Source organism: Melopsittacus undulatus, chromosome 5 (assembly GCF_012275295.1).
Source record: "Melopsittacus undulatus isolate bMelUnd1 chromosome 5, bMelUnd1.mat.Z, whole genome shotgun sequence".
In the NCBI taxonomy this organism is placed as follows: Eukaryota; Metazoa; Chordata; class Aves; order Psittaciformes; family Psittaculidae; genus Melopsittacus; species Melopsittacus undulatus.
The window spans coordinates 9,969,036-9,995,353 of NC_047531.1; the positions used below are offsets into that span (position 1 = coordinate 9,969,036).

At 41.3% G+C, this 26,318-nt stretch overlaps 1 protein-coding gene across 1 annotated transcript; it reads left to right on the plus strand.

Annotated features, from left to right (window-relative positions):
- The first annotated feature begins 3,761 nt into the window (after positions 1-3,761).
- SLC38A4 (solute carrier family 38 member 4) lies at positions 3,762-25,573 on the plus strand. Its single transcript, XM_005148052.4, has 16 exons — positions 3,762-3,803; positions 5,217-5,447; positions 6,319-6,409; positions 7,869-7,984; positions 11,006-11,079; positions 11,212-11,304; positions 14,300-14,381; positions 14,475-14,557; positions 14,654-14,712; positions 15,076-15,354; positions 15,473-15,552; positions 16,656-16,756; positions 17,726-17,850; positions 20,445-20,589; positions 21,562-21,659; positions 23,075-25,573. The coding sequence occupies exons 2-16, from the start codon at positions 5,329-5,331 to the stop codon at positions 23,174-23,176; spliced, it is 1,647 nt and encodes a 548-aa protein (XP_005148109.2). The 5' UTR covers positions 3,762-3,803; positions 5,217-5,328; the 3' UTR covers positions 23,177-25,573.
- Positions 25,574-26,318: the final 745 nt, after the last annotated feature.

The window sequence follows — 26,318 nt, forward strand, 5'->3', positions numbered from 1 at the left end:
TGTGATCTTATTTTCATTTGTTTAAAGAAATGTTTTCCTCTCCCCTGTTGTTACATGAGACATCCACATGAGCAACAGCACAATGAGGAAACCGCCTATACCTGCAGTCCTGTCAAGTACTCAAAACAAACAGGCACAAATAGAGCAGGACTGCCTTCCCTCACCCTCCCTGCTGCTCTGCTCCTCTCCCCTGGCAATGGCATAGAGCAGTTTAGTGCCAAATCACAGCTAAGAACTGCTTTAATTCATTAAGGACACCTATTCTTTGTCTTATGTTTAGAAGGGAGAGCCTATTTCCCTCATCAGACCAATTGATGCAGTGGAAAATAGAGGCCGATTTGTCTGAGTCTATACTGGAACTAGGATTTTCCTGGAGGGAGGAACCATGAAACAGCACACCACAGACAGTGCGAGCAACCAGCAGGAGGAAGCCCTACTCATGGCCGAGAGGGATTGGGTTCCCACAGGTTGTCACCCAGTCTGAGCTAAAGCAGGCTGAAGTGCTCCACAGGAAACTCTAAGAATTAAAACTTACATCCCCTCCTTTGCCTTCCTTTCACAGTCAGGCCAGTCTGAGGGCTTTAATCACAAAGCCTACACAGGAGGGAGGGCTGGAGAGTTGTTTGGGTTTTTTTAATTATGGTCATTATGGAACTGGATAAAAGGTTGTAAATTCTGCAGTATTGCAGTCACATTACAGTAAATTAAATCCTTCTCCCCAGGTCTATATTGCCATTAAATGAATAACACTTGTCACTTGACATATAATCCACAATTGTAAAGACAGTATTCAGCTGGGAAAATAAGGCACAGGTCAACCAGCCTATTTGAAAGCACACACTTCCGACCAAGTCCTGTCGCACACACCTCACTGCAAGCACAAGCTGTGGCTCTGCAGTCACAGAGATAAGAGCAGTGCTGGAGCCCTTAGTTATTTCTCCCAGATCCTGTTTTCCAGCCTTATTACGACTGTGCTACTGTAAGTATAACGCACACCCAAAACCGATGACTCCCAAATAAAAGCCTGGGTGAAGCATTCTGCTATGCATTTTGTAATAGCGCTAAGCTCAGAGAGCAAAGAGCTCTGGTAACGGAGATGTTTGCCCTCGGTGTGCTCCAATAAACTGATTTACCTTTCTCCTTTTTTTTTTTTTTCCTTTTTTTTTTTTCCTCTCCTTTTTTTCAAAAAAAGCTGACGCAAGTTTGTCAAAGGGAGTTGTTGGGGTGTAGCAGCTGGTGATTGGCTCCTCTCATACACTCCCATTTGTCTTTAAATCACTGTCCAACTGCTCTAGGTTGCACATGAGCAAATTTTTCATTACAGGTGCAATTCCTAAAAGAGATACAAAAGTGCTTAGCAAGCAAGCGGGAGAACCTGCCTGACTCACAGGTAAACCTACACATTCTTTCTTTACAATCAATTTATTTTAGACACTGGTCACAGCTTTAAAAATGGAGCATTGGAAATGGAAATAATCTGTAAATATAAGTGCAATGCAAAGGATGGGCTCCCAAAGATTTACTGAGATGGTAATTTATGCTGGCAAATATCTTTAATATCTCTCCAGGAAGGGATTTTAATCTTGTTTTGTTGTGGTTTGCATGGCAAATCAAACTTAAGCAATGAGATAAGCAGCAAAGGTGTTTAAAACTGACCAGGCAATTAAAGAATGAATGCTCGCTTCCCTTTGCAACCCTTGGCTAACTTCTGAGATTTGTTTTTCAAGACTCTTGATTTCCTGATTTAACATTTCTGTAAGAATAATAATTTGTGAGAGTAGGCTTTGCATTTTGGTTGTTTATTGCACAGTGACAATACTTACTTCATTTTGAAATAGCTGCGTAGACAATTTTGTTATAAAGTCACTATCATGAAGACAAAGAATGTGGCAAAATCTGCTAAACCTGATACCATGGCAGAGCTTACAAATCTTCATACTGCAAATCCCATGAAAATGTTTGTCATATCTGTGACCTGCCATTATTTGCCCAGGGATTGACCATTCTCTTAATGCCCTAACTGCAGACTGGACAGAAATCAATAACTTCGTGAAATCAGATGCCAAAAAATGTCATCATTTTCTGAATCATTGCTGAAAATTGTGTATGTTGAAGAACAGTACCCTGTACTTGGAAAGAAAAATAGTTTGATAGGGACAAATAACTTCCCTCTAATAACAGGTTAATCTCTTTTACAACCATTATTTCCATTTTAATGCAAAACTTCAAGAAAAGTCTTTTCTCTTCAGCTAAATGCTACATGAGGGAGCAAAATCATCACCATACTGAAGCCAAGTTTAAGGAATCCTGTGAAGCGAAGAGATTTTTCTTGTGTGTTTAGGCACCAAATTCAGAATTCCAAGGCAGAAAGCGCTAAATCCCATGGAAGATAAAGCAGATAAACTTAGGTGTTTCTCCTCTGATGCCATGTCCTAAGCTTCTGGCAGGGCCCACATGTGCCCGACCTTGATGGCTGTGCTCGATCACACCACCATTGCCTTGGTGCTTGGCCATCACCCAGGAGTGGTGGTTCAGCCAGCATGAACCCCTGCAGGGTTCATGCCACCAGCCCTGGCAGTGGGCTTGGGCATGGTACAGCATGCAGCTGTAACCAGCATTTTGTTTTTAGTAGAGCCAGCATCCCCCTTTCTCTAGATAATATCTCACAAGTGGAGCAGCAAACCAAGAGGTGCAGAGCTACCCCATTTCCTCATCGGGTGAAGGGGTGGCACCCCTGCCACTTCTACATTACTTTTGGGGAGCACATGCTACCAGTACATCAGCATCCCCCTAAATCCCTCAGGACTTGCAGTGCGAGGAACCTGGAGATATGGATTTCCACCTAGGACCAGCTCTGTCAGTTGTAATTACAGTTGTTAGGGTTTTCAGGATTCGAATCTAATACCAAGTCCATTTGATGAGTTTCATCCTGCTCACATTCACACTAACAGCTTTCAGCTCATGGCTTGCAGCCCCCTTGAGCTCTACCAACCACTCCTTTAAAAGTGACAACTGCAACAAACCAGGTTGTCAGCAGATTTAATTTTGCCACCTTAGGCTTTGCACCTTCACCAGAAGACATTCAGGAATACACAGGTTTTTAAAAAATAATTAAAAATTACTGCTTTTTGCACCAATTCCGGTCTCTTGAGATGACGCCCATGAATCAGATTACTTGTGTAAATGTTTGACAGGACAATGTCCAGATGATTCTTATGCTGCAACATGTGTTTCCAGTCAATTTTTGCTCCCCTTTCTAAACTGTGTTTGCTGTGCTGCACACACTTTCCTTCTCAGCCTAATCTTTGTGTAACTTAATTCCTGGCAACTTTTTTGCTTACTTTTCCTCTTTCCCAACTCTTTGAAGATCTGTATTTTTTGGACTGCCACTTCTGGAAAAGATGTTTCTCTGACAAGCTTTAGGCAGTGCGCACAGAGGAGATTTTACCCTTTATCAGAGCAAGGCTAAGCGCAGTCAGATTTGTCTGCCTGACTTTTATACCATAGATCAAAAGTAAACACCAGGAATTGGAAGGACTTTTTTTCTCAGACAGGGCAGCGACTGCGCTTGAAGACAGTTCTGTGAATGAAACCACAGTTGGGAGGGCTCTGGTAGGGGGGGTTATTATTTTTTCATGTCACGGAGTTATTCATATCCCAGGAGGGCAGAACCGCCCCCCCCCCCCACCCCAGCCACTGGAATGCGAGTGCTGGCAGCTCTGCCCTGATGCCCGAGTCACTCATTCCCACATACACACTCCCAGCATGGCAGCAGGAAGGAGTAAACACAGCCGCTTGCTCTGGTAGGAAACCTTCTAATGCACATATTGCTTTTCCTTTTCAGTTGTCTGGTCTGGGTGAATGTTTTAGCGAGAAGCTAGGAAGCTGCCATTGATTTCTGGCCCAGGGTCAGTTTTAGCCTCCAGGATGGGTATTTAAAGTTTGCATTTGCATGTTAAGCTCATGCACTCTAACACTTTGCCACTAGGTTCTTAAGAACAGCATGTGATGTCTAGCAGAGGACAGGGAGGGTCTGGTCATCGAGCAAGGACCTATACATCCATAAACGTAAAATCAGAAAAACAGCTGCTAAATAATTGCAAGTTTGGTGTTATGAAGAGACAGACGTAGAAATTACTCATTGCAATGTGTTCTGATCCTGTTATTAAGCAGTACTGGGATGCATTTAGTATGTGATACTTACCAAAAATGTAACGGACCCAGCTGGTGTGCCTGGTTGCAAGGGAGCAGGTAGAGTTCTGGTCCCAGGTGTGCCAGCAATGTGCTATCTGCTCTGTGCTCACTCCCTTCACCAGCACGCCCCTTTTTCTCCACAGTGGTGACATGGAAATACAAAATGCATTAAGGAATATCTTTGGGAAGGGAAAAGTATTTTAAAACTACATCTTTTCTTGCTCAGTGCTTTCCTTGAGTCTGGGAAAGAGCAAGTGAATTTAAAGGTGTATCTGCAGATAAGACTGTAACATAAAGCTGCTGAAATCCCAGAGGTGAAGTCCTGTTTGTAACTTTGTTTTGTACAGTTTCCTTTGGTCCATATGGAAATACAGACTTAGTCGAGCATTTATTCATATGATTTTTAAGAGGCAGGAGTTTTTTAACAAGGTTAGAGGTAGTCGGTCTTATACCCATGTGGTAATCTTTAGTGAGACAGAGCTTCTAGTGGTGGTACAAGAGTCAAACAGATACACTGCCAACCAGAAACCACTGTATCAGAGTTGCACCTCCAAGGTATCATAGAAGTGATCATGAAGAGATGTTCACCTCTGTCAGATCCCAGTGAAAGGGATCTTACAACAAATAATTCAAAGCACTGAGCATTTCCTTTAAGAGCGTGTAAGTTTTGAAGCAGTGGTAGGGAACCCCTGAACAGACTCCCTTCATTTCTAAAAGCAAGCACTTCTGTATCACCTTTCCTTAGAAATCCAAGAAATTATTTTCTTCTGGCTTTGTCATTTTGATGGATGCTGGACATCCACTGTGCATCCTTTGGTCCTTGCACTCTTTACTGTTTGAAGGAAGACATAAGGTCCAAGCACTGGCATATAAAGGGATATTACGCTTGCCCAGAATTTTCCCAATCTGCAATGCTTTCTCCTCTTAATGCTATTACAAAGATCAAACACAAACCTAACTATTCACACTCTTTTATCTAATTTGAGGAAAACTCTAATGATTCTGTTGTGTTTTGTTTGCAGAACAGAGTGTTCCAGCAATCCCCGCATGGTAGAGAGGACCCTCAAGCAGACAGCGCAGTGCTGTTTACCCTGAAGAACCAAGTGCGTGTGCTGGAAAGCGCTGACCGCTCTAATGGATCCCATGGAGCTGCAGAAAGTCAACATCGAACTGGATAATCAGAGCAACAGTGGGGAAAGCCTGGAAGACAACTACACAGAGGTGGCGGATTCAGAAAAGTCTGCAATTACAAGGTAAGCCTTTAAATGGGAAGGCTCTTCCGTTAGGGCTAGAAAGCAATAATCAAAAAACAAGCTTCACTAATGTCATCTGGGACTCAAAACATCTCCTAGGTAATTCATTGAAATTGGTGTGATTGCTTTGCTAGTATTTCCCCTTCAGGATCCCTGCCCTATGCCCTGGAGGATGGTGTGCCAGCACAGCAGAGCTACCTTGGGTCCCCCCCTTGCTGGGCACCGCCTGGAATGACCTCTGCAGGCTCTCAGCTCCAAGAACCTGCTCTGCAGTTTCCAACCACTCCAGCCAAATAGTACACGTGTAAATTAATGTGCTCTCAGGGCAGTGCAACATGAGCACCCCGAGAGGGGGATTGCTTTCCAGAGCAAGGTATGGAAGGCAGCAGTTTAGTGCTCAGGCATCTCCAGCACAAACCATCATAGAACCAGCATCTGGGTGGCCTGAGGAAGACATCTCAAAACCATCCACCAGCCTCCAGCGATCAGTTTGCTGACACCTCCCTCACCCCCCCCAGCACTTATCTCCAACAGGGCATTTGCAAGGCACTCTGCTCCTCAGATGTGAAGTACGTGCTCAGCTTTAGCACATTGCTGGCAATAAGGAACTGTTCTTTTCCAACATCTGCAATAATGTATAATTTGAAGATTACTGGGTTTAAAACTAAATGCCAAGGCAATACAAAGATCTTTTAAATGTGTGATTGGACATGAGAACCTTGCAGGAAAAAAAGGTTTTTTTTCTGAAGGATTTTTAAATATCCATTGCAATGGTCACAGGGAAGTTTCCACTAACAATAAAAGGCTCTACTTGACCAGAACGTGTGTCATAAGCCTCATCTAATATTTTCTTCTTTTCCTTTGTGTTCAGTCCATTTGCTAGTGATGATGCAGAAAGTCAAAAGTTCCTTACAAACGGATATCTGGGTAAAAAGAAATTGGAAGAATATAATGAAGAATATGTAAGTTTTATTCATTTTCAAGGGTTACAATTTATTAATTATTAAAATTAAGGGTTACAAAGAGTTACAATTACAAAGTAAATTTTATTGGCTCAAATCTTTTTCCAAATGTTTCAGTAAACAAAATTACTCTGGAGCTTGATCAGCATTATCTTGGCTTTGGAAAAATAAACACATCTTGTAGTAGCACAGCAAGCCCTTTCCCTAGTCTTGCAGATAAAACTGGATCTTTCCTTCACAAATAATCAGAAAAATTCCTCATATCATGCTTGGACTTCAGTAGCACACATGCCCATGTCATCTTATCCAAGATGTTCAGCCAGGCTTGGTCAGCACCCCTTTTTCTGACGGAAGATTTGGCTCAGGGGAACTTTGTTGCTTGTATATCAGTGTAAGAACTGGGACTTAGCACGTGTGTGATTGTATTGTTTACTTCCAGCATCCATGTAAATGCATCACTTTCAAGAAAGGGCATTCGTGTTTGGCTTTGCAATGCAGAACATTACTGGGTGACAAGGTTTAGTGTGAGGTGTCCCTGCCCATGGCAGGGGGGTTGGAACTAGATGATCTTGAGGTCCTTTCCAATCCTAACTATTCTATGATTCTGTGATTCTATGATTACACTCAGCACACCTGCAACTCTTTAGATAACTCCGTATGCAATTGGAAGCACAGCACTAGCTCCTGGGGTGTGCATGTGGGTGCCTTTCTGCTCAGGATTTAACTTTATTCAAAGTTTTCTTGCACTTGCTGCAAAGAAAAGCATTATTATTTTGGTCATGTTACAGGTTTCATTAGAACTGATCAAATAAAACCAAATAATATTATCTCTAATTGCAAGCTAAGAGCCATATTCCCCCTTTTTCTTTCCCACTTGGTGGCAGATGTGACTTCCTTACACACCACCCACCCTCTCCTAGTTTTCTGTCCTCTTCCACTCTCCTGCCTCCAGCCTGAGACACACAGTGCTTTCTTCTGTTCTCCCCCAGACACACTTTTATTTCCTCAAGAAAGAAGCACATCCTACTTAGAGACAAATTCGATAATCTGTTTGATTCATTTCTAAAAGTAATCTGAATTTTTGAAATAATAAAGAAAATCAATAAATATAATTTTGTAATAATTGGTAAATCTGTTAGGTAGCAGTGTATTATCATAGAGACTGTTCAGCACTGTCAGTAGTGGCTATGTCACCTTAGTTACCTATCCAGGAAGCAGCCCTCCCTCCCCACCAAGACAAAGAGAGTGGGAAGAGTCAAACACCTACCAGCACAGCTGGCTTTGGGGGTAAAAGACACTCCTTATGGTGGCAAGCACTTGTGGAGCCAGGAACCTTGCCAAAGCTCCACCTCTAAGGATCAAGGCAGCAATACAGGGAAAACCAGCAAAGAGGATAATTAGTCTGCTGTGCTCAGTAAAATGTAAATTAATTGCCATTTTCTGTTCTTGCTCCCAACAGCACCGGGGGAGAACTTCTTTTGGAATGTCCACTTTCAATCTCAGCAATGCCATTATGGGCAGCGGTATCTTAGGGCTCTCCTATGCCATGGCCAACACGGGAATTATCCTTTTCATGTAAGTACACAGAAAGAAAAGCAAATAGAATATAAGCAGTGAGCTAGAGCTAAATTTTGTGGTTAGAAAGGTACGTTAAGCTTGTTTTGTTAGCTGAAAACTATCGTAAGATCATCTGTAATGAAAACATTTTAGTTGCACAGCAAGGAACCATCCACTGCTGACAGACCTTTAATTTATTTTAGCCCTGTTTTGTATCAGGAACACAATTGTGAATTGAAACTGTGCAGTCAAAAAAACAGAGGGGAAGAACAGTATACTGGTCCTAAAATAACAACAGCAATCTTGGTGGTTCAGTACGGGAATTCAACAAGGGAAATAAATCATCCATAAAGTATATATTTACATCATCCCAGCTATATAATCACTATGTAGAAATGGAAGAAGAATATTTGCTGTAAGTCTGAAATAGCAGCATGCTTTGAATGCAAAGACATTCACAGATTTATTCAGACTTAATGCTACTCCCTCAAGTCTATTTGTATTAAGTGTGCACAGATGACAGCAATGGTATGTGGCTGACATACAGTATCTATACAAAATGGGCTTTGATGGACAGTAACAGATAGCCATGTGAAGTTTTTTAAACTATGGCTAACCTTGTAAAATGAGACAGACTGTACACAAATAAAATAAAATAATAATAATAAAAAAGGTCTTTTTAATAACTGGTTTTATTTTTAAATGAAGCTTTGAACCCTGTGAGTCTGGAATAAAGCATGACAGTACTGTATGACAATAGACCATTGTTTACATTACTGAAATCAAACAAGCCTTTAAAACAGGTCCCATTGCTATCTTTATATGGCTTCTTTCTTCTGGAAATGGTGTAAGTACGACAGCAAGAGCATTTGAAATGCTACATGTAGCTTCCAGTTGCTAAGAAACACCTCCTGTTTTGCCAGCAGAATTTTCAACTGAAAATTAATTGTAGATGCAAATGTTGTCCTGGATAAGTACTTCCCAGCACCTGCACTCAAACGGTTTAGATACAGTATCTGCAGATATAAAAATGGAAGCTGGTTTTAACATTGACTGCATTACAGTTGAAAAAAATTAGGTTTTGAGCACATATGCTAACAAGTATGGCCACAAATTATCACTGGAAAGAAAACTGTGATACATCAATCTTCACTAGAAAAAAGATAAAGTAAAATTTACCTTTGTAATATCTGCATTTTTAAGGCTCTGTTCATTCACACAAGTGGCTGAAAAAGATTTATTATGAGCCTAATGACGTTATCTCTATTGGCAGTGCTAAAGCAGGGAGTAGTGCTAAAGGAACCCTATAGAGTATTAAACAGCAAAAGCAAAGGATGTTTCCACCCACAGCTCATTTTCTTTTCTGTCCTACTTCCATACTTTCTGCATGAGAACATTCTCCCTTCTGGTAGAGGAAGGAGTTTTATTTAAAAGTATAAAACTGTTTGGGGATATTGTTACCCCCACGGCATGCATCCACTGGCTGGAGGTTCCTCTGTTTTCACAGAGCATGATGTTAGTGTTAGCTGGACAGAAAAATCCCATCTACTAAATGGAAACTGCTGGACCTTAATTCTAATTTAGATGATGCTGGCTGCATTGTCTAAATTTTTGTAATTCACTGTTCTCATGTTGCCCAAATGCTCTCATGCTGGAAGATGTTCTATACGGTGAAGGCAAAAGGAGGGCTTCTAAAACTCAGAAGCTCTGCAGAAGTTCCCATTACATCAGGGAAGGCTTTCAATAGCATGGAGCACACACCAGAGCACCACTTCTACTGCCTTAGCAACCAGGATGGCTTTGGTTTACCATATCTCATGTGCCAGGATACAGAGACCGTGTCTCTCAATAGCAGCTACATGGATGTCCCAATCAAAAAGGATATCGTCTTGGCAGGATACAGTGTGACCTCAGACATGATCCCCCCTTACTACATTGCATGAGGCCAGGGCATGAGAGATGATCCTGCTCACATGAAGTACGTAGCGCTCTCTATCTCACCTGGAGAAAGAAACTTCAGAGAAAACTGTGATGGTCTGGTGGCCATCACCTGGCCCAAGGGCCTACATCTCTTCTTAGACTGAAACTTATTTACTATCTTGGCTGTCGGTGTCTTCCACATCTATACAAAACCACACGTTCAGTGGAGTGGAAAGTCTGGGCACAACCTCTTGCTGTGCCACGCAGTAAGGCACATCCGCATTTCCTAGCTCTGTCATGTTATCATCACATCCCCTTCTACGCCAGCACTCATACAAGCTGATGACAGGATGTTTATGGTAATAGGATATGCTGCCCATGGTGGTGTGCCCTGAGAATGTCATACAAAAGCTACATTTTTCACCAGAGGCACTAGAGACAGAGCTGAAATCACAGAGGACACAAGTGGTGTGTGTAAGGAACATGGCAGTAATCAGATTTAACAAATTCAGGCACAAGTACCTTCAAGCAGAGTAGTCCAGAAGAGTACGCTGCAAGTGCTCCAAGAGCAGGTTTCCCAGGGTCATGAGATGCTTTAGTGTTACGCAAGATTTCTAATGCACTTTGCATAGCAGGCATCTCAAGCTAAACTCCACAACTTCACAATGACATGGCAAAAGTCTAGAGTAGTGACTAGCCAGGAAGCGGCAATGAAGTTGTCACAGTCATAGTTTGGGTTGGGCTTTTCTGATAGCTCTGAGTAAGGATAGAGATTAAAATCAGTGAGCAGGTAAAAGACCAGACCTGACTCTAGCATAGAAATCTGTTTACTTTAGTAGGGTCCTGCTATGATGTAAGATTCTGTCTTAACACAGAATTGGCACTCACCTGGAGTTAAACAAGCCTTGAGGGACTTTTGGCATGTATAAGGTGCAACTGCACTCACAAGTAAGCTACAGTTATCATTTATCTCTGCATTTAGCGCTGCGAGTTCAAAGCATAAACTTGCTGAAAACTATTTACACATCGAACTTCATAAGAATGAGCAAGTGCATGTTCAAATGAACTGAGTGTCTCTGATGTCGTGCTTGGGATTCTGATTTCTGCTTTGTCTTGCAGAGTTTTGCTGCTCAGCGTAGCCATACTGTCACTCTACTCGGTCCACCTCTTGCTGAAGATATCAAAAGAAGGAGGTATGAGGATCAGGCTGGGACTAACAGTTCCTGATGCATGCATGCATTTTAGTTTGGAATGCAATTTGTCAAGTGCATCCAATTCAGGGGCCCATGTTTCTTTTTTTGTTTTGTTTTGGTGTTTTTTTTCAGAATCACTAATATATGAAAAACTGGGAGAAAAAGCATTTGGCTGGCCTGGGAAGTGTGGTGTTTTCATTTCAGTTACAATGCAGAACATTGGAGGTAAGGGGCAAAAGTCTTCTAACTTTTAACACAAGTTCTTCCTCTACTCTGTTAAGCTCAATGGCATCAGAAATGAGTCAGGTACAGTATGCACTATTATGTAATAAGTAAGGACAAAAGGAATTCATCTTCGTTGTTTCAGCTACCTGATGCTTCAGTGTCTGGTGAAGGCTAGCTGCCTATAAGCTCTCCATGACCAGTGAAGACTAAAACATCTTGGCTGACTGTCTTCAAGGAGTTGGCCATTTCTCTTTATTGAGTACAGTTCAGACTACCCACCATCTGCTTCAACTTAGAAAAGATTAAACCTACCTAAAAGGAACAGCACATGGTTCTGTCTCCTCCATACAAGAAAGCCTCTTGAGTAGTTTATTTTCCAGCTAAAATCTCTCTCTAAAGTGATAGTTGAGATGTGATCTGTCTAAGATGTTGAGTGTTTAAGAGTGATTGTTGAAAGTATTTATCCAAAAAGATGCTCCCTGTGAAATATCTATCAAAAAACCTCCGCCTTCTCAGAACCAGAGGCTTTTAACTTACCAGTGTAAGCATTAGGGGTAGGACTGTGCATTCATGCAACAAAAACTATTTCATTTTAATATTTCCTTGTCCTTTAAGAAGCCTTTTAGGAGGCTAGGGAACACCATACTTGAAATATGAATATTTTCAGATATGAACACATATCTGAAGGCTCGGCAGAGTTTATAATTTTTTTCTAGATTTCTTAAGGAGAAGTAGTTGAAATATAAATTAAATGCATCATTGGTCAATTAAATGTATGTAGATTTTCTTGTGATCTTTCTCTTGGAATGTCGTATGTTCTAATATACATCACCAGAACATTACTGTTCTTTTAGAGCAACTTTGCTACCCAGACAGAAGTGATTCACATATCTCTATTGCAAGAGACTTTCTAATTTTGTCCATCCTGTTCTATGATCTTTCTAATATCTAGTGTGGCTCAGTTCAGAAAGGAAATATGCTTCCTTGTTAGAGAGGAATAGCTAGCTGCACCTCTAGTTCTCTTGTCTAGACTGTTTCATAGAATGAATGTTCATCAAAGACCTCTCTGTGGTGAACATAACTGAAGAAAGCATGCCTTCTGACAGAATGTTTAAATGAGTTGCATAGAAGTCCACCCTTCATCAGGACTCTCAACAACTAGTTGAGTTTTTGAATATATAGAGTATTGGAAGGGAGAAGCTAAAAATACAAGGGATAAAGAATAAGGTAGACAAAGAAATTTAGAGGCAGTAACAACTGAAGTTGCTACAGTGTCTATTGGAAAAACATTGCAACAGAAAAGGAAAAAGAAAAGTTGAGTGTAGATTTCATAAAAATCATAGAATAGTTAGGATTGGAAAGGACCTCAAGATCATCTAGTTCCAACCCCCCTGCCATGGGCAGGGACACCTCACACTAAACCATATCACCCAAGGCTTCATCCAACCTGGTCTTGAACACTGCCAGGGATGGAGCATTCTCAACCTCCCTGGGCAACCCATTCCAGTACCTCACCACCCTCACAGTAAAGAATTTCTTCTTTAGATCCAGTCTAAACCTCTGCTGTTTAAGTTTCAACCCATTACCGCTTGTCCTATCACTACAGTCCCTAATGAATAGTCCCTCCCCAGCATCCCTGTAGGCCCCCTTCAGGTACTGGAAGGCTGCTATGAGGTCTCCACGCAGCCTTCTCTTCTCCAGGCTGAACAGCCCCAACTTTCTCAGCCTCTCTTCATACAGGAGGTGCTCCAGTCCCCTGATCATTCTCGTGGCCTCCTCTGGACTTGTTCTAACAGTTCCATGTCCTTTTTATGTTGAGGACACCAGAACTGCACACAATACTCCAAGTGAGGTCTCACGAGAGCAGAGTAGAGGGGCAGGATCACCTCCTTCAACCTGCTGGTCACACTCCTTTTGATGCAGCCCAGGATACAGTTGCTTTCTGGGCTGTGAGTGGACACTGAAGCTGGCTCATGTTCATTTTCTCATTGACTAACACCCCCAAGTCCTTCTCCGCAGGACTACCATGAATTTGAGCATGTTGTTAATTCAGTAATAACTGTATTATATTGTAATAATGAATGTTAGATGTCATTCAGGACATTCTCATAACGTTGCTGGAAGCTGACCTAGTAGAGAGCAGTTCAGCTGAGAAGGTCCTGGGAGTATTGGTAGATGACAAGTTGACTATGTAATGTGCCTTTGCAGCCAAGAGGGCCAATAGCATCCTGGGGTGAATTGGGAGGAATGTGGCCAGCAGGTCCAGGTAGGTGATCCTCCCCCTCTAGTCAACCCTGTGAGGCCATGTCTGGAGTACTGTGTCCAGTTCTGAGCTCCTCAGTACAAGAGAAGGAGCCACTGGAAAGGGTCCAGCAGAGGGCCACAGGGATGATCAGGGGTCTGGAGCATCTCTCTTATGAGGACAGATTGCAGGAGCTGCACCTATTTAACCTAGTAAAGAGAAGATTGAGAAGGGATCTCATTAATGCATGTCAATATCTCAAAGGCTGGTGCCAGAGAGGATGGTGCTAAGCTCTTTTCAGTGGTGCCCAGGAACAGGACGAGGAACAGTGGCCATAAACTGAAACACAAGGAGTTTCACAAGAACTTCTTTATATTGTGGGTGGCAGAGCACTGGAACAGGTTGCCCAGGGAGATCATGGAGTTTCCCTCTCTGGAATCATTCTCTGGAGTCATTCAAAACTCACCTAAACATGTTCCTGTGAAACGTTCTGTAGGTGAACCTGCAGGGGGTTTGGAATAGATGAACTCCAGAGGTCCCTTCCAACCCTAAAGATTCTGTGATAATATCAAGGGAACATACCATCTATTTAATCACACTGTTATTCAAACAAAATTCATTTCTCTGTTTTAATAAATCCTGATTTCCCAAAACAATATATTTTTCATGCAGCATTAATGTTTTCTTCAAACAAATTATTTTTGTTGGAACTACACTGTTTTCTCTGAAGGTGTTTGTTTGGATTTTTTTCAGCAATGTCAAGTTACCTCTTTATTATTAAATATGAACTTCCTGAAGTGATCAGAGCATTTATGAAACTCGAGGAGAGTTCTGGGTAGGTACCTTTGCCCAGCCTGAGCCTCAGAGGAAAAGCATTTCACTTTGCAGTCAGTGGGAATGATTACTGTTTTTTATTCCTCCTCTTTAGAGAATGGTACTTAAACGGGAACTACCTCGTCATACTTGTAACAATTGCAGTTATTCTTCCTCTCTCCCTTCTAAAGAGTTTAGGTAAGCTTAATGCCCCACTTAACCTTATTTGTTGTTTCTGTTAGGATTGTGAGTTTATATGTAGCTGAACTGGTTTTTGTTTTTCTTGCTGCACAGGTTATCTCGGTTATACGAGTGGGTTTTCGCTGACCTGTATGGTTTTCTTTGTCAGTGTGGTAGGTAGCTGCTTGGGTATTGTCTCTAAGCAAATACATAGCCTGTAAACTGCAATGCTGTTCTATTTCTTACCATGACAATTTAATGCGAATGTTAGAATAGCACCTGCAAGTGAATCAAATCAACCAGCCTGTTGCTGAACAAAGCCAGAATTAAAAAGTGCAGGCTAAAAAACACTTGAAAATAAAAAATAAAGCAGGCCAACAGCAGAGGCAGACTAACAACAAATACTTGCAGGCAAAGCAGAAGTAGTAGCACTTGGTTTCTTGCTCCCTCTTTCACCTCTCTCTGTGATACCCTGGATCTAAAGAGTAATCTCTTACAGTGCTACTCTTCTGATGACATTATCTACTGTTTTGTAGGTAATCTTCAAGAAATCCCAGATATCTTGTCCTCTCCCCATCATAGACCATGGGCTTGGAAACTGGACTGCCAACAACAATACAGTGCCAGCACACCTGATCATGTTACCAAATGAGTCTTTCAGTTCTGGTGTGAATTTCATGATGGACAACACTGCTGGGCGCTTGCCAGGCCTTGAGGAGCCAAAAGATACCTCTCCCAGAAGTGGTGTGGAATATGAAGTGCACGGCGACAGTAGTGATATGTGTCAGCCAAAATACTTTGTTTTCAACTCACGGGTAAGGGACATTATGTAGAATTTGTTTCTAGCCATTCGTGCCACAGCTAAACTGTTGCAAGCCAAAAGTCAGAGGTACAGCAGTGACCATTCTTACTAATGGAAGCTTTATTTTACAGACTGCCTATGCAATACCCATCCTGGCATTTGCATTCGTATGCCACCCTGAGGTGCTACCAATATACAGTGAACTGAAAGAGTAAGGTTCTTAAATTTTGTCCCATACTTCCAGTTAACCAGTTAGTTAGCCAGAGATCACTACATGCTCTGCCTTGATTGCTGGTGTGTAGACACCCATCCGTTAATGATTTATTGCTTTCCATAGTAAGCAGATAATGGCTTTGCTTTGACTTAATAGATATTGGTGACAAAGGATCACTGTTCTGATAGCTGCATTGATCAATATTTACTTAGAAAAGGAGGAACGTGGACAGTTCTTCAAATGATGTGAAATATACTGGGGAGCTTGGTTGCACTGAAACTGATAATTCTGGTTTCTAATAATATCTTAATAAGTTCTGTGTCTCGGTCAGCTGCTGCTTACCCTTGAGGTTTCTTGGGATGCCAAAGTTTTGGGTGTCTTAGTCTCTTCACCCAGCCTATTTTCCTTATCAAATAACACTCGCTTATATCAGCACACAGCTGACAGCTGGGAAGGGCTAAAAAATGTATTTGTTCAACAGCAAAAATTACATTATAGGAGGTTGTGCTGCAAAACTCAAGGAGGCCAAAACCCATTACCTCCTATTTCAGCAGGTTTACCCTCAGAAGAAATAAAAATTCTCTGATTACTTGGGAACATGCTTCCAGGTCCTATAAGCTGAAGATTTTCTTATCCCAACTCTTTAACCAAAGGATTTCTAAACAAAGGATTTGCCCTGCAAGAGTTTCCTGAACCTGCAGAACAGCCCTATGTAGATATAAGGGTATGCTCGTATAGAGCTCACTGAAAACTCTTGTTTATTATTATTCCCAGCCCTGTAATTTTAGCCACTCTGGTTTTTATTTAAAATGCACCATTTGAGATTGATCGTATATAGATAATGATATACAAAATAACGTGGCACATTTATATGTTGTCACTAAGTAAGCAACAGAAATGGAGTTTCAACACACTTTCATAAGTCTGTGCAGTTCTGCAGAGCTGCCAAGCTTCAAGAGCTCTGTGTAATCAAGGTAGTTGCTATGAACTTACTAGCCAATGAAAGGATGTCGGTAAAGCTATGACTCTTCTGGGTACTTTTTGTACAAATAGAGGTTTTCTGAGACTAGCACTGTTACTCTCTTTCTCTCCTACTTCAGTCGCTCCCGAAGGCGGATGCAGAATGTCTCAAATATCTCCATCACTGGCATGCTTATCATGTACCTTCTAGCTGCGCTCTTTGGGTACCTTACCTTCTACGGTAAGTCAAAGCATTGTTCTCTGCAGAATTTTCACTCTCATTTTAAAGCAGGTGAGATGGTTCTACCACACTGAGGCTCAAGTTTTCATGTATTACACCTGGGCTGGAATCCAGGTATAAGCATTATTCAAATATAATACACAGTGTGTATCCTAACGTATAAGTGGTGGGACTTATCCAGCTATCAGACCACACGTTCCTCATCCATGAGAAACTCAGAGGCACTTACTAGGGGCACCAGTTTTATATCTCTTGGTTTTGTGATCTCAGGCAACAAGCTGCTGTAAACTTGGCTTCTGGTAAAGGCCAAGAGTGACCATACTAAAAATACTCTCTTGCTCAACAGTTTTGCATAACACTATTAAGGGTTGCCCACCCTGGCTTTGACGCCAATAATTCAGCTTCACGTATGCTGAGAAACAGGTGCAAATCATTCTAGTGTAAAAAAAATACAGATGAGCTAGACTAACCGGTAGGTAAACAGAGTGGACTGTATTAGCCCACTGTTTTATGCAATCACCACTTCTTTTTACCTCTTTAGCTCCTCTGTTGCAGCAAAGAAGTGAATGACACTGCACAATCTGCTATCACCGGGGCAAGAGGGCTCTGTTTGAGAGCTGGGACACAGCAGTGGAGTTTGAAGGGAGCTGTTCCCACTTCACTGGGTTGTTTCCTATTTCATATCAGAGCAATTATTTTCACCTCGGGTTCCACACCCACATTATGACTTTGAGAAAGTCATTTGAGATACTGGAGTACAAAGCATCACCTCAGAGCATCACTCTCATCATCTCTGAATGATGGACTTGTATCTTGTGCTGGGAAAATTCCTCTTTCATGTCTAGCCCATAACATGTCTTATGAGAGCAACTTGGCCAAAGCTAACTTTATCTGGCTGCAGTATAAGAATCCCTTTGTATGTGCAATGTTGCTCAAGTGATTTAACTCCTTTCTGTTTCCTTTTTGTAGGAGAAGTTGAAGATGAGCTGCTTCATACATACACCAAAGTGTACACCTTTGATGCACTCTTGCTGTCAGTTCGCTTGGCAGTGTTGGTGGCTGTAACCCTGACAGTGCCCCTTGTCCTTTTCCCTGTAAGTAACACAGTTGTTGAAGCTGAAATCAGGGCTAATCCATATACACTGACTGTATGTACTCAGCATAGTCAGACTTTAACCTTGAAGGAAACTATACCTGAATTTATACTTGGAAGGGTCTGTTTTGTCTTATGTAATTTGACAAGGACAAGGACCTTAAGTAGTTAGGGTTACACACTTTGAAAGACTGAAATAAATCAGTCTTTATAAATAAATCAGCAATAAATCAGGAACAACTGCCCTGGCTCTCTCTCTCTGTACTATACTTATTAAAGCAGTAGGATAAGTAGTGAAGACTTTGGGGTATACTTACAAGATTTCCTAATACAGACATAGGCACCTACTATAGCATTCAAGCTCAAGACAGCCAGACGCAACTCAGGCCATGTGCTGTGCAGCACTGCCAGACCTGGCTGCCAAGGCAGAGAGGCAGAGGCCATGTGGGCATCTTACATACTTGAGTCTATGGAAACAGGAGGAAACTAAGTGCTGGAAACACAGGCAGTAGAGACTCAGCCACGTAGTCAAATGTCTGTGCAATATTTGGAGCTTCTGGGTTCTGTTCATGGAGAAAAACACAATATCAACAGTAGCAGGGAGTGAAAGACACAACTAAACAAAGCACTCTGCAGAGTGACCATACTCAAGGATCAATCCACACCTGAAGAGCAGCCCTCCAGGCTCCTGAATGTACAGGACTGTCTCTCATGCCTTCCTCAAGCTGCTACGCAGCAAGGGAAAAAATAGTTGACCCTGGTCATTAGGTTTTGGAGGCTGGTGTGCCATCTGTATGGCACGTACAAGCACAGCACCATGCTGCCAGTGGACTCCCAGCAATCTGCGTCACACTGTGGAGTTGCTATCTGATGAGAGCAGTGACCCTGGGTCCTGTTGCTCCGTTGTCCTGGATGCAAACACGAGCTTTGTGTAGGTACTGTTTCCCATCTTACTGACAAATACCTAAGAGCAGTGATCACCATTCAAGGTTGTCTACAAAACAAAACCCAGAAGTTCGGGTATATAACATCCATTGTGATCAGTCCATCTCGTTTAGAGTGTTCTGGTGCTCTGCTTTAAATGTGTGTTTAAACCAGTGCCTAGACTCTTAGTCTTAACTAACTGATCACTCTTCATGGGAAAACAATCTAAGGGCACTGCAAAAGCCTCTGTCAGATGTGGCCTTTTGCATTTTTAGCTTTCTGTATAATCATATTTATATGTGAATCAACCAAGAGTGAAAAGGCTTAGCGGTTCCATACCACAATACTAATCACTCTGTTAAAAGAAAATATCATTTACTTGTAAATCAGCATACAATTTTATATGGCCTATTGGGACAGCCAGCTTAATAGATCTAATTACTTCATTACTCCAAATAAGCAGTATAGTTGTGTCTACTACCTATGAACCCTATGAACTACCACACTTGTATTTTCTTAAAGTAGTCACAGTTTATTATTTAAAAACAAAATCATTGCACCATTAAAAAAAAATATTCAATATAGATCTATGTACCATTAGTCACAGTAAACTTCAGTCTGATAGCTTCATTTTAAGGACTATATCACAGCAGGAATAACGCACAAGATGGTGAGAATAAGCGAACAGGAATGCAAGCAGCAGTTCTTCAGTAAAACAAAGCTGTTTTACACCAACTCAGGGGCTGGACAAAATTTTTGCAGCCTGCCTCTCTCTTCCTAATATTGGCTCACATCAAGCCGCAAAATTCATGTTGTGTTTTCAAACCGTGGCTCCGTTTGACAGAAACGCAATTGACTCACCAAACTCAGCCAGAAACAGTTGTCTGTTATTTTAAAACAACCAAACAAAATTGAGGTTTCAGCTTTTTTTTGGTGTAAAATCATTTTTGTTCAACTTCTACATTTCACATCTTTTAAGTTAATCACGGTACTTCAGAGTAACACTATCTCCAGCCACCAAAGGGATTTGCTTATGACCTTTTTCCTACTTACCATCTTTGCTGATGAAAACGCATAAAAGCTCCCTGTGTGAGAAAGTCAAGAGAGCAAAAAGGATCCTCTGCAATAGCTTTTAGGATTACAACTTCCAAGCAGCATTGAAAAATATGCTTTTATTTTGAGAGAAGAGATATATTTGTATATATTTAATGAAAGTAAAACAGCAGCTTGTTCTTTCCTCACAAAAATAAATGACAGCACTCCTATGGGATTTTCAGAGGGATCAGGTTTAAGGATACAGCAACTCATATTTCACCCATGCATTTTTTCCCTACTGATTTATATTCACAGTAAGGGGTTTCTTTGGGTTTTTTTTTTTGCTGATATTAGCATCTTTCAGTTGAACAGTTTTCATGTCCCTGATTTTACACCCTATTTACTTGACTTTCTCCTACCCTGTAAATATTTGAGTTTCTGCATTAAACTGTGAATCCAGTTCTCAAAAACCTACATCAGAGTGAGGTTACATTAAGGGGATCAAAGACTGAAAACACATTTCTTCAGTCAGAATTTCTCACTGAAAAAAATATCTATCGATATATCACTTAAACAAGTGAAAAAGAGTGATAAAATAATTGCTGATTAACTTCCCCCACTGCTTTTCCTCTACAGATCCGTTCATCTCTCAGTGAACTGCTGTTTCCTAAGAGGCCGTTCAGCTGGATAAGACATTTCCTGACTGCAGCAGTTATTCTTGCTTTTAATAACCTGCTTGTAATTTTTGTCCCAACGATTAAAGACATCTTTGGATTTATTGGTAGGTTTCATAAATACTTTTTTTCACTCTGCTAATCCTGTCCACAACATATTTACATTCATGGACCGAATGACAGTCTCAGCTTGGGTCTTACAATAGAATAATATAAAGACAGATTAAAGTAAGAAAAAACAAGATAAAAAAACCTAAATGGCTGAGACAAAGCTAAACACTAACCAATATTGTTGCAACCTTGCATAAGGCAATAGGAATAAGGAATCCAGAAATCCCAGTTCTCATTTTAACAAAAAAAAAAACATTGGTGCATATGGAGGACAGGGTTTTTGAGCTCTGGTTTTCGAGCATCTATAGCTTGGACAAAATGCATTGACTGTCAGACTGTGCTGCTAGAAAAAGGAGAAATGTAACACATTTCTTTTAACATTCACAGTTCTCTCCCTACTTCTTCTTTTTGGATAGTTTTGGCCTCTGACCAAAACGGTCCATGAAGAGTCTCCATGCTCTGAGCTGCCTGAGGTCTTGGGGATGCCGATGCCCTTGGCAAAGGCACCTCCATGGGGTTTCTGCATATTTTATACTCAGGCAATCACTTTGCTCCTCCCTGATGTTTACACCAGGGCCAAAGTGCTGGGCTCTGCTGCAAGGAGAACAGCAGCCACTTACAGGGCACAGGTCATCCACCTTCTTTTTGACACCTGCTTTCCAGTGCCATCGTGCCCTTGGATTGTCTGTTTGTCCTCACTTCACCAGCTCACATGCAGACATCCATAACACAGGCAGCCACACTGGTTTCAACAAATCCTCTCAGTAATAAGTACCTCTTTGCGCCCCAAGCACTCAAATAAGTGTATAGAGACCTACAGCTCTGCATGAATGCTGTCTATAGAGAGAGCCCTTTGTGTGCAGCTGATCTTGGAAAAGCAGCTGCCTCCCCACACCGTCTCTTTTGCAGGTGTACTATGTTGTTTATGTGTTAGATGACACCATGCTCAGATCTGCTTTCTCTTACAGGTGCCTCATCTGCTACATTGCTGATTTTCATCCTCCCTGCTGCCTTCTATTTGCGGCTTGTCGAGAAAGAGCCCCTGAGGTCTCCCCAGAAAATCGGGGTAAGGGACCTGGCAGCAACTGCAAAAGGAAGTCTGGGAGGGTGTGTGCTTTCCACAGGTCACAAATACTCAGAATGCAATATCTGGCAGTTGCTCGTAAATGGTAGTATCTTGCTCAAGATATAGGTCAGGCAGTGTGATCCACCTTGGTGTAGAGAGCCAGGCTTTACAAGCCAAAGCCTCTGGTGCCCTACTTCTACTGACACACAACAGTAAGTGTCTATGTTAAAGTGTTCCTTAAATCGCTAGTAGAAGGCATTTATTTAATCCAGTCTAAGGTCTAGCCAACACCTCCCTTGCTTAAATAGCATCAAGACACTGTATAAGGAGCTGCTGGCTCATGCTGTAAGGCCAGCTGTGGATTAACAGGAAGATTTGAGGTCACGGGTAAGAAGGAAGTTCTACTGCAGAGATAATTAAGTGATACTGAGTGCTCCACTGAGACAGATCCATACATCTACAGGAAACATACATGAAGATTTATCATTTATACACAGTGTGTGTTTATACGTCATGCTAGACTGCCGCAACAGTACCTTTCATCCTGAACATCAATAGGTATCTGCACATTTAACAATATCACCAACGAGATGTCCTTTGAAAATGTAATCAGAAAATTGATGAAATATATATGCAGGTACATAATGTAAACAAACTTACATATATACATCTATCTACGTGCTTACAAAAGCACACAAAAACATGGAAGTTCAACCGATACATACCGCAAGTATAAAAAAATGGCTGTCATAAAATTATTCCTGATTACTTTTGGAGCTGTTATCAGAGACAGACTGAATATCTGTTCACGTCTCTCTTCACTTTGCATGTTGCTCTGTGCTAGGCACATCTATAATTTCACACCGTGTGCTGAGATCACATAAAATATTCATCTTTGTGTTGTGAGGCAGAATATTGTCGAGTGTGACAGATTAGGGTAAAATAAAGCCCTGTTATAGGAAAGGGTGACTATAAACATCTGAATCACTTACGTATATACAGAAATGCCTTCAGAGAAGAGAGATAGGCTTACCTGTTTGTTATACAGGGATGAAAAGGGTTAACTCTGAAGCTGTTCTTGATATCAGAGACAATGATCATTCATTGGTAATTGGTCAGCTTTTAAAGGAAAACAAACGCTCTTCTTGTGTTATATTTTGTATTAGTGTTCATAGTAACAAAGTGGGGTTTTTTTTCAGATCTGGTGTTGTAAAGCCTGGCTCTCTTGGGCTGAAATTTGCACAAGAGTAACTGATTCACATAGCCCTGTATGACGCTATTTGGGCTTCAGTCACAGAGAATGACTCAAACTTAGGCCCTGGGTGTTACAAAATGAAGTTCCAGTTGGACAGTCTGTGAACCACAGTCTGCTCAGTCACTTGCTTTATTAATAACATGTTATTTTTTAATTGCAGGCTCTAATTTTTCTCATAGTTGGCATATTCTTCATGATTGTGAGTATGACTCTTATTGTAATGGACTGGATTTACAATCCCCCAAGTTCCAGACATCACTAACCTGTGGAGACAACTGAGTGCTTTTTATACAATAAATATGTGCATTGTGTGCTCCAAAGGACACCTAAATGGAACGGTTATTCCTAGCTAGTAACTGCAGTATTTTGAAGACAGTTTCTGGTAAGGTCACTAGAACCCAATGGAGTCCATGTCCTCCTTTTCACTAACGATCGTTATTTATGCATTAGGAACCTGAACTTAACATTTCTGGCCAAGTGAAATGAAATGTGTGGTGTGGATGCTTTCTGTTTTCAAAACCAAAATAACTGTGTACGTAGTCCTCAAAAATAGCTTGGTGTCACCCTTTCCAAACTCCCCCATCATGCTAACAACCACAGTTCCTATAGCCCTGGAAAGGCAATGGCCAGAAAACCAGCTAGAGCCTAGTGTTCTCTCTGAAGCTCAGGAGTGGCTGCCCAGGTCCAAGAGAAAGGGTATGGTTTCTGTAGGGGATCTGAAAGGTAACTGCTCCATATCAACCTATGTATCAGAAAGGTGATGGCTTTGACAAGCCAGTGGACAAAGCTGAGCATCAGATTTGTTGCCCACATTTGTCACCCTTAGCAGGTGATGGCTGTCGTACAGAATAAAGCTTTCTGGAACAGACTCTGTGCTGGGATGTGTGCTTGAAGTACCCTTGAGCATTCATGTTTTGTTGTTAAAGATGCTTGTGCTGGAAACCTCAGGCATTTCTGCTGTGGGGTTTTTTGTTTCCTTTGCTTTTTTAATTCTTGTGTGAGCTTGCGTCACTGAACAAGTTGTATCCATAGAAACTTGTCTTCCACTCTCATGGGAATTTAAGGAGACCACAAGGTGTGGCAAAGCACCCTGTCCAGTATTGTTCAGTACTTGTGTATTTGGTAAATATTCAGTGCAGGAAACTGTAATTTGCTATCTATAAAAAGAAATATATGTATTTATGTACATATTTTTTGTTTTCCTCTAGTTATAAAAACATTAACCTGTGGTAAAGGATTTTTGAAATTTTTTTATGTGTCACTCTGTTTTCATAGCCACACACTTCATATTGTTTTGAAGAAAACATATTGAATTGGTGGGTTTGTAAAAGCTTCATTTTTGTTCAGTAGTATTTGAAATATACCTGTAGCAAGCCCTGTTACCAGCATAAAACAGATGCAGATGTTTACTACTTATGTTACAGTAATTTGCAAGATGTTTTCCTCTTGAGATTTTTTAATACTTGTCCTCAAAGTTCTGTATTGCCATTGTACACCATAAATTTGGGTAACTTGCTCGGTTGCTGTACCTTAGCTTGTCTATGCATATGCTAGCATTCAACAACATACATAAAACTAAGGTATCCAACGGAAAAGATATTACTGACAATCTCAAGTGTATAATGCTGTGCAGCTGTGCAAGATAGAGAAAAAAGGTGAAGTTCTGTGTTATATGGGTGCTTAATTAACACTCAGTGCCCTCCAGACTGTGATTCTGGCTCTGCTGAGGAGAACCCACATATGCTGCCTGTACACACCAAGGAAAAATAGTCAGAGAAGTCACGGTAACTCCATCGCAGAGGGAATGTGTGGGAAGGTGTGACTGCTGGGTTTAACACACACAAATCCAGGCTGGTGTAATTGGAGCTTGCATTTTCCAACTTAGAAATCTGTGGAGCACACACACCTGGGAACTCGGGAAACCTTAGAGCACACAAAAGTTGTCTCTGCTCACTCCTGTGTGCACGTGCGTGTGTATAAATGTGTGTGTGTGTGACTGTGTGCATACGTTCAGGTGAATTGGAAAAGCATATCAAACATATATTCCATGCTGAGTGCCATCTTTCTGAGCAGCATTTTGTGCTCACCTGAGTACTGTATCCTTAATATACTGGGGCACACTTCCTCGTCAATGTTTTGCGTTTATAAAAGGAAATGGTGCTAATTGTCTTTTGCTCTGTTCTAAGCAGACTAACACAAAATATTCTGCATTATTACTGAAGAGACCTTTAACGTGGTCTAGAGTTAATAGTAACACACCCACATGTCTCTTTTCCTGTTACCATTACTGAGAGTTACATGCAGGGAAGAACTGAATGGTAACTGCATCTTTGGTTCAGATCAAAAGCACGTACAGTGATTACAGCTCCATGTAGAGACTTAGGAATTCATGTAGCCCACTTAAAACATACATAACCTTTAGAAAAGTAACAGAAAAACTATGGAACAATGACATAACTTACTGCTTTTTTAAGGCACAAAACTGTCGGTGTCCAAAACAGAGTCTGTAAAATGTCAGGTTTTCAAGTTAAAATATGTTGGTCATAGTGATATGCAGCTGCTGTGCTCACTGGGGAGTAAGGGTAGTATTTCACACTAACTTATTAGCACTGCTGGGAATGGTGGATGTTGGAGTTTCTTGTTCATTTTGTAACGTTAACAATAGGCCTTGTGAGGATTTTTATTACAAAATCATACATGGATGTACAATAAATGAATTTTTCAAAGTGTGTAGATTTTTTTTTCTTCTGTTTTAGGCTATCAGGAGAAGGATTTATTTTTATTTCCTTTTAATCAAGCAGAGTCAAACAGCCAGAAAGTCAAAAATGCAGTCGTAACATGAGCATCGCTGAAACTGAGCTCCCTCTAAAGAGAGAAATTTGTGTATCCAAGTATCTCCAGAGGAGCAAGATGGCAGACACTTCATATAATAACCCTTTTACATACCCTGTTTTGTATCTATTCATGGAGCAGCATAGACATCAACATGTAGAGAGTGGCTAGTATTAAAAGTGGGGCTATCTGCAAGATACTGAATGCCTCATTCTTTGGAGCGTGGGATTAGCTGGGATACACAGTATAGCAGCTAAGTATAGTCACTATTAGGAGTGCACACCAGATGGTACTGCTCTGTATAAATACTTCCTATCATTGCAGCTGTAGGTTTTCCTGCTGTTACATATTTGTCTTGTGTATAATTGTAGCCCAAAATACACTGGTCTATGCGTCTCTCCAGCAGTGATGAACTCATGTGAGAACCACGCTCGCAGACCCAGACAGCATTTGCAACCTGCCCACTAATGAGGGAGGCACTGCCGACCCAGACACTTGCTCAATACCTGCAACACAAGCATCCTACCTGATTTTCTCCTTCCCTTGTGGTGAGGTATCCCCAAATTCCCTGC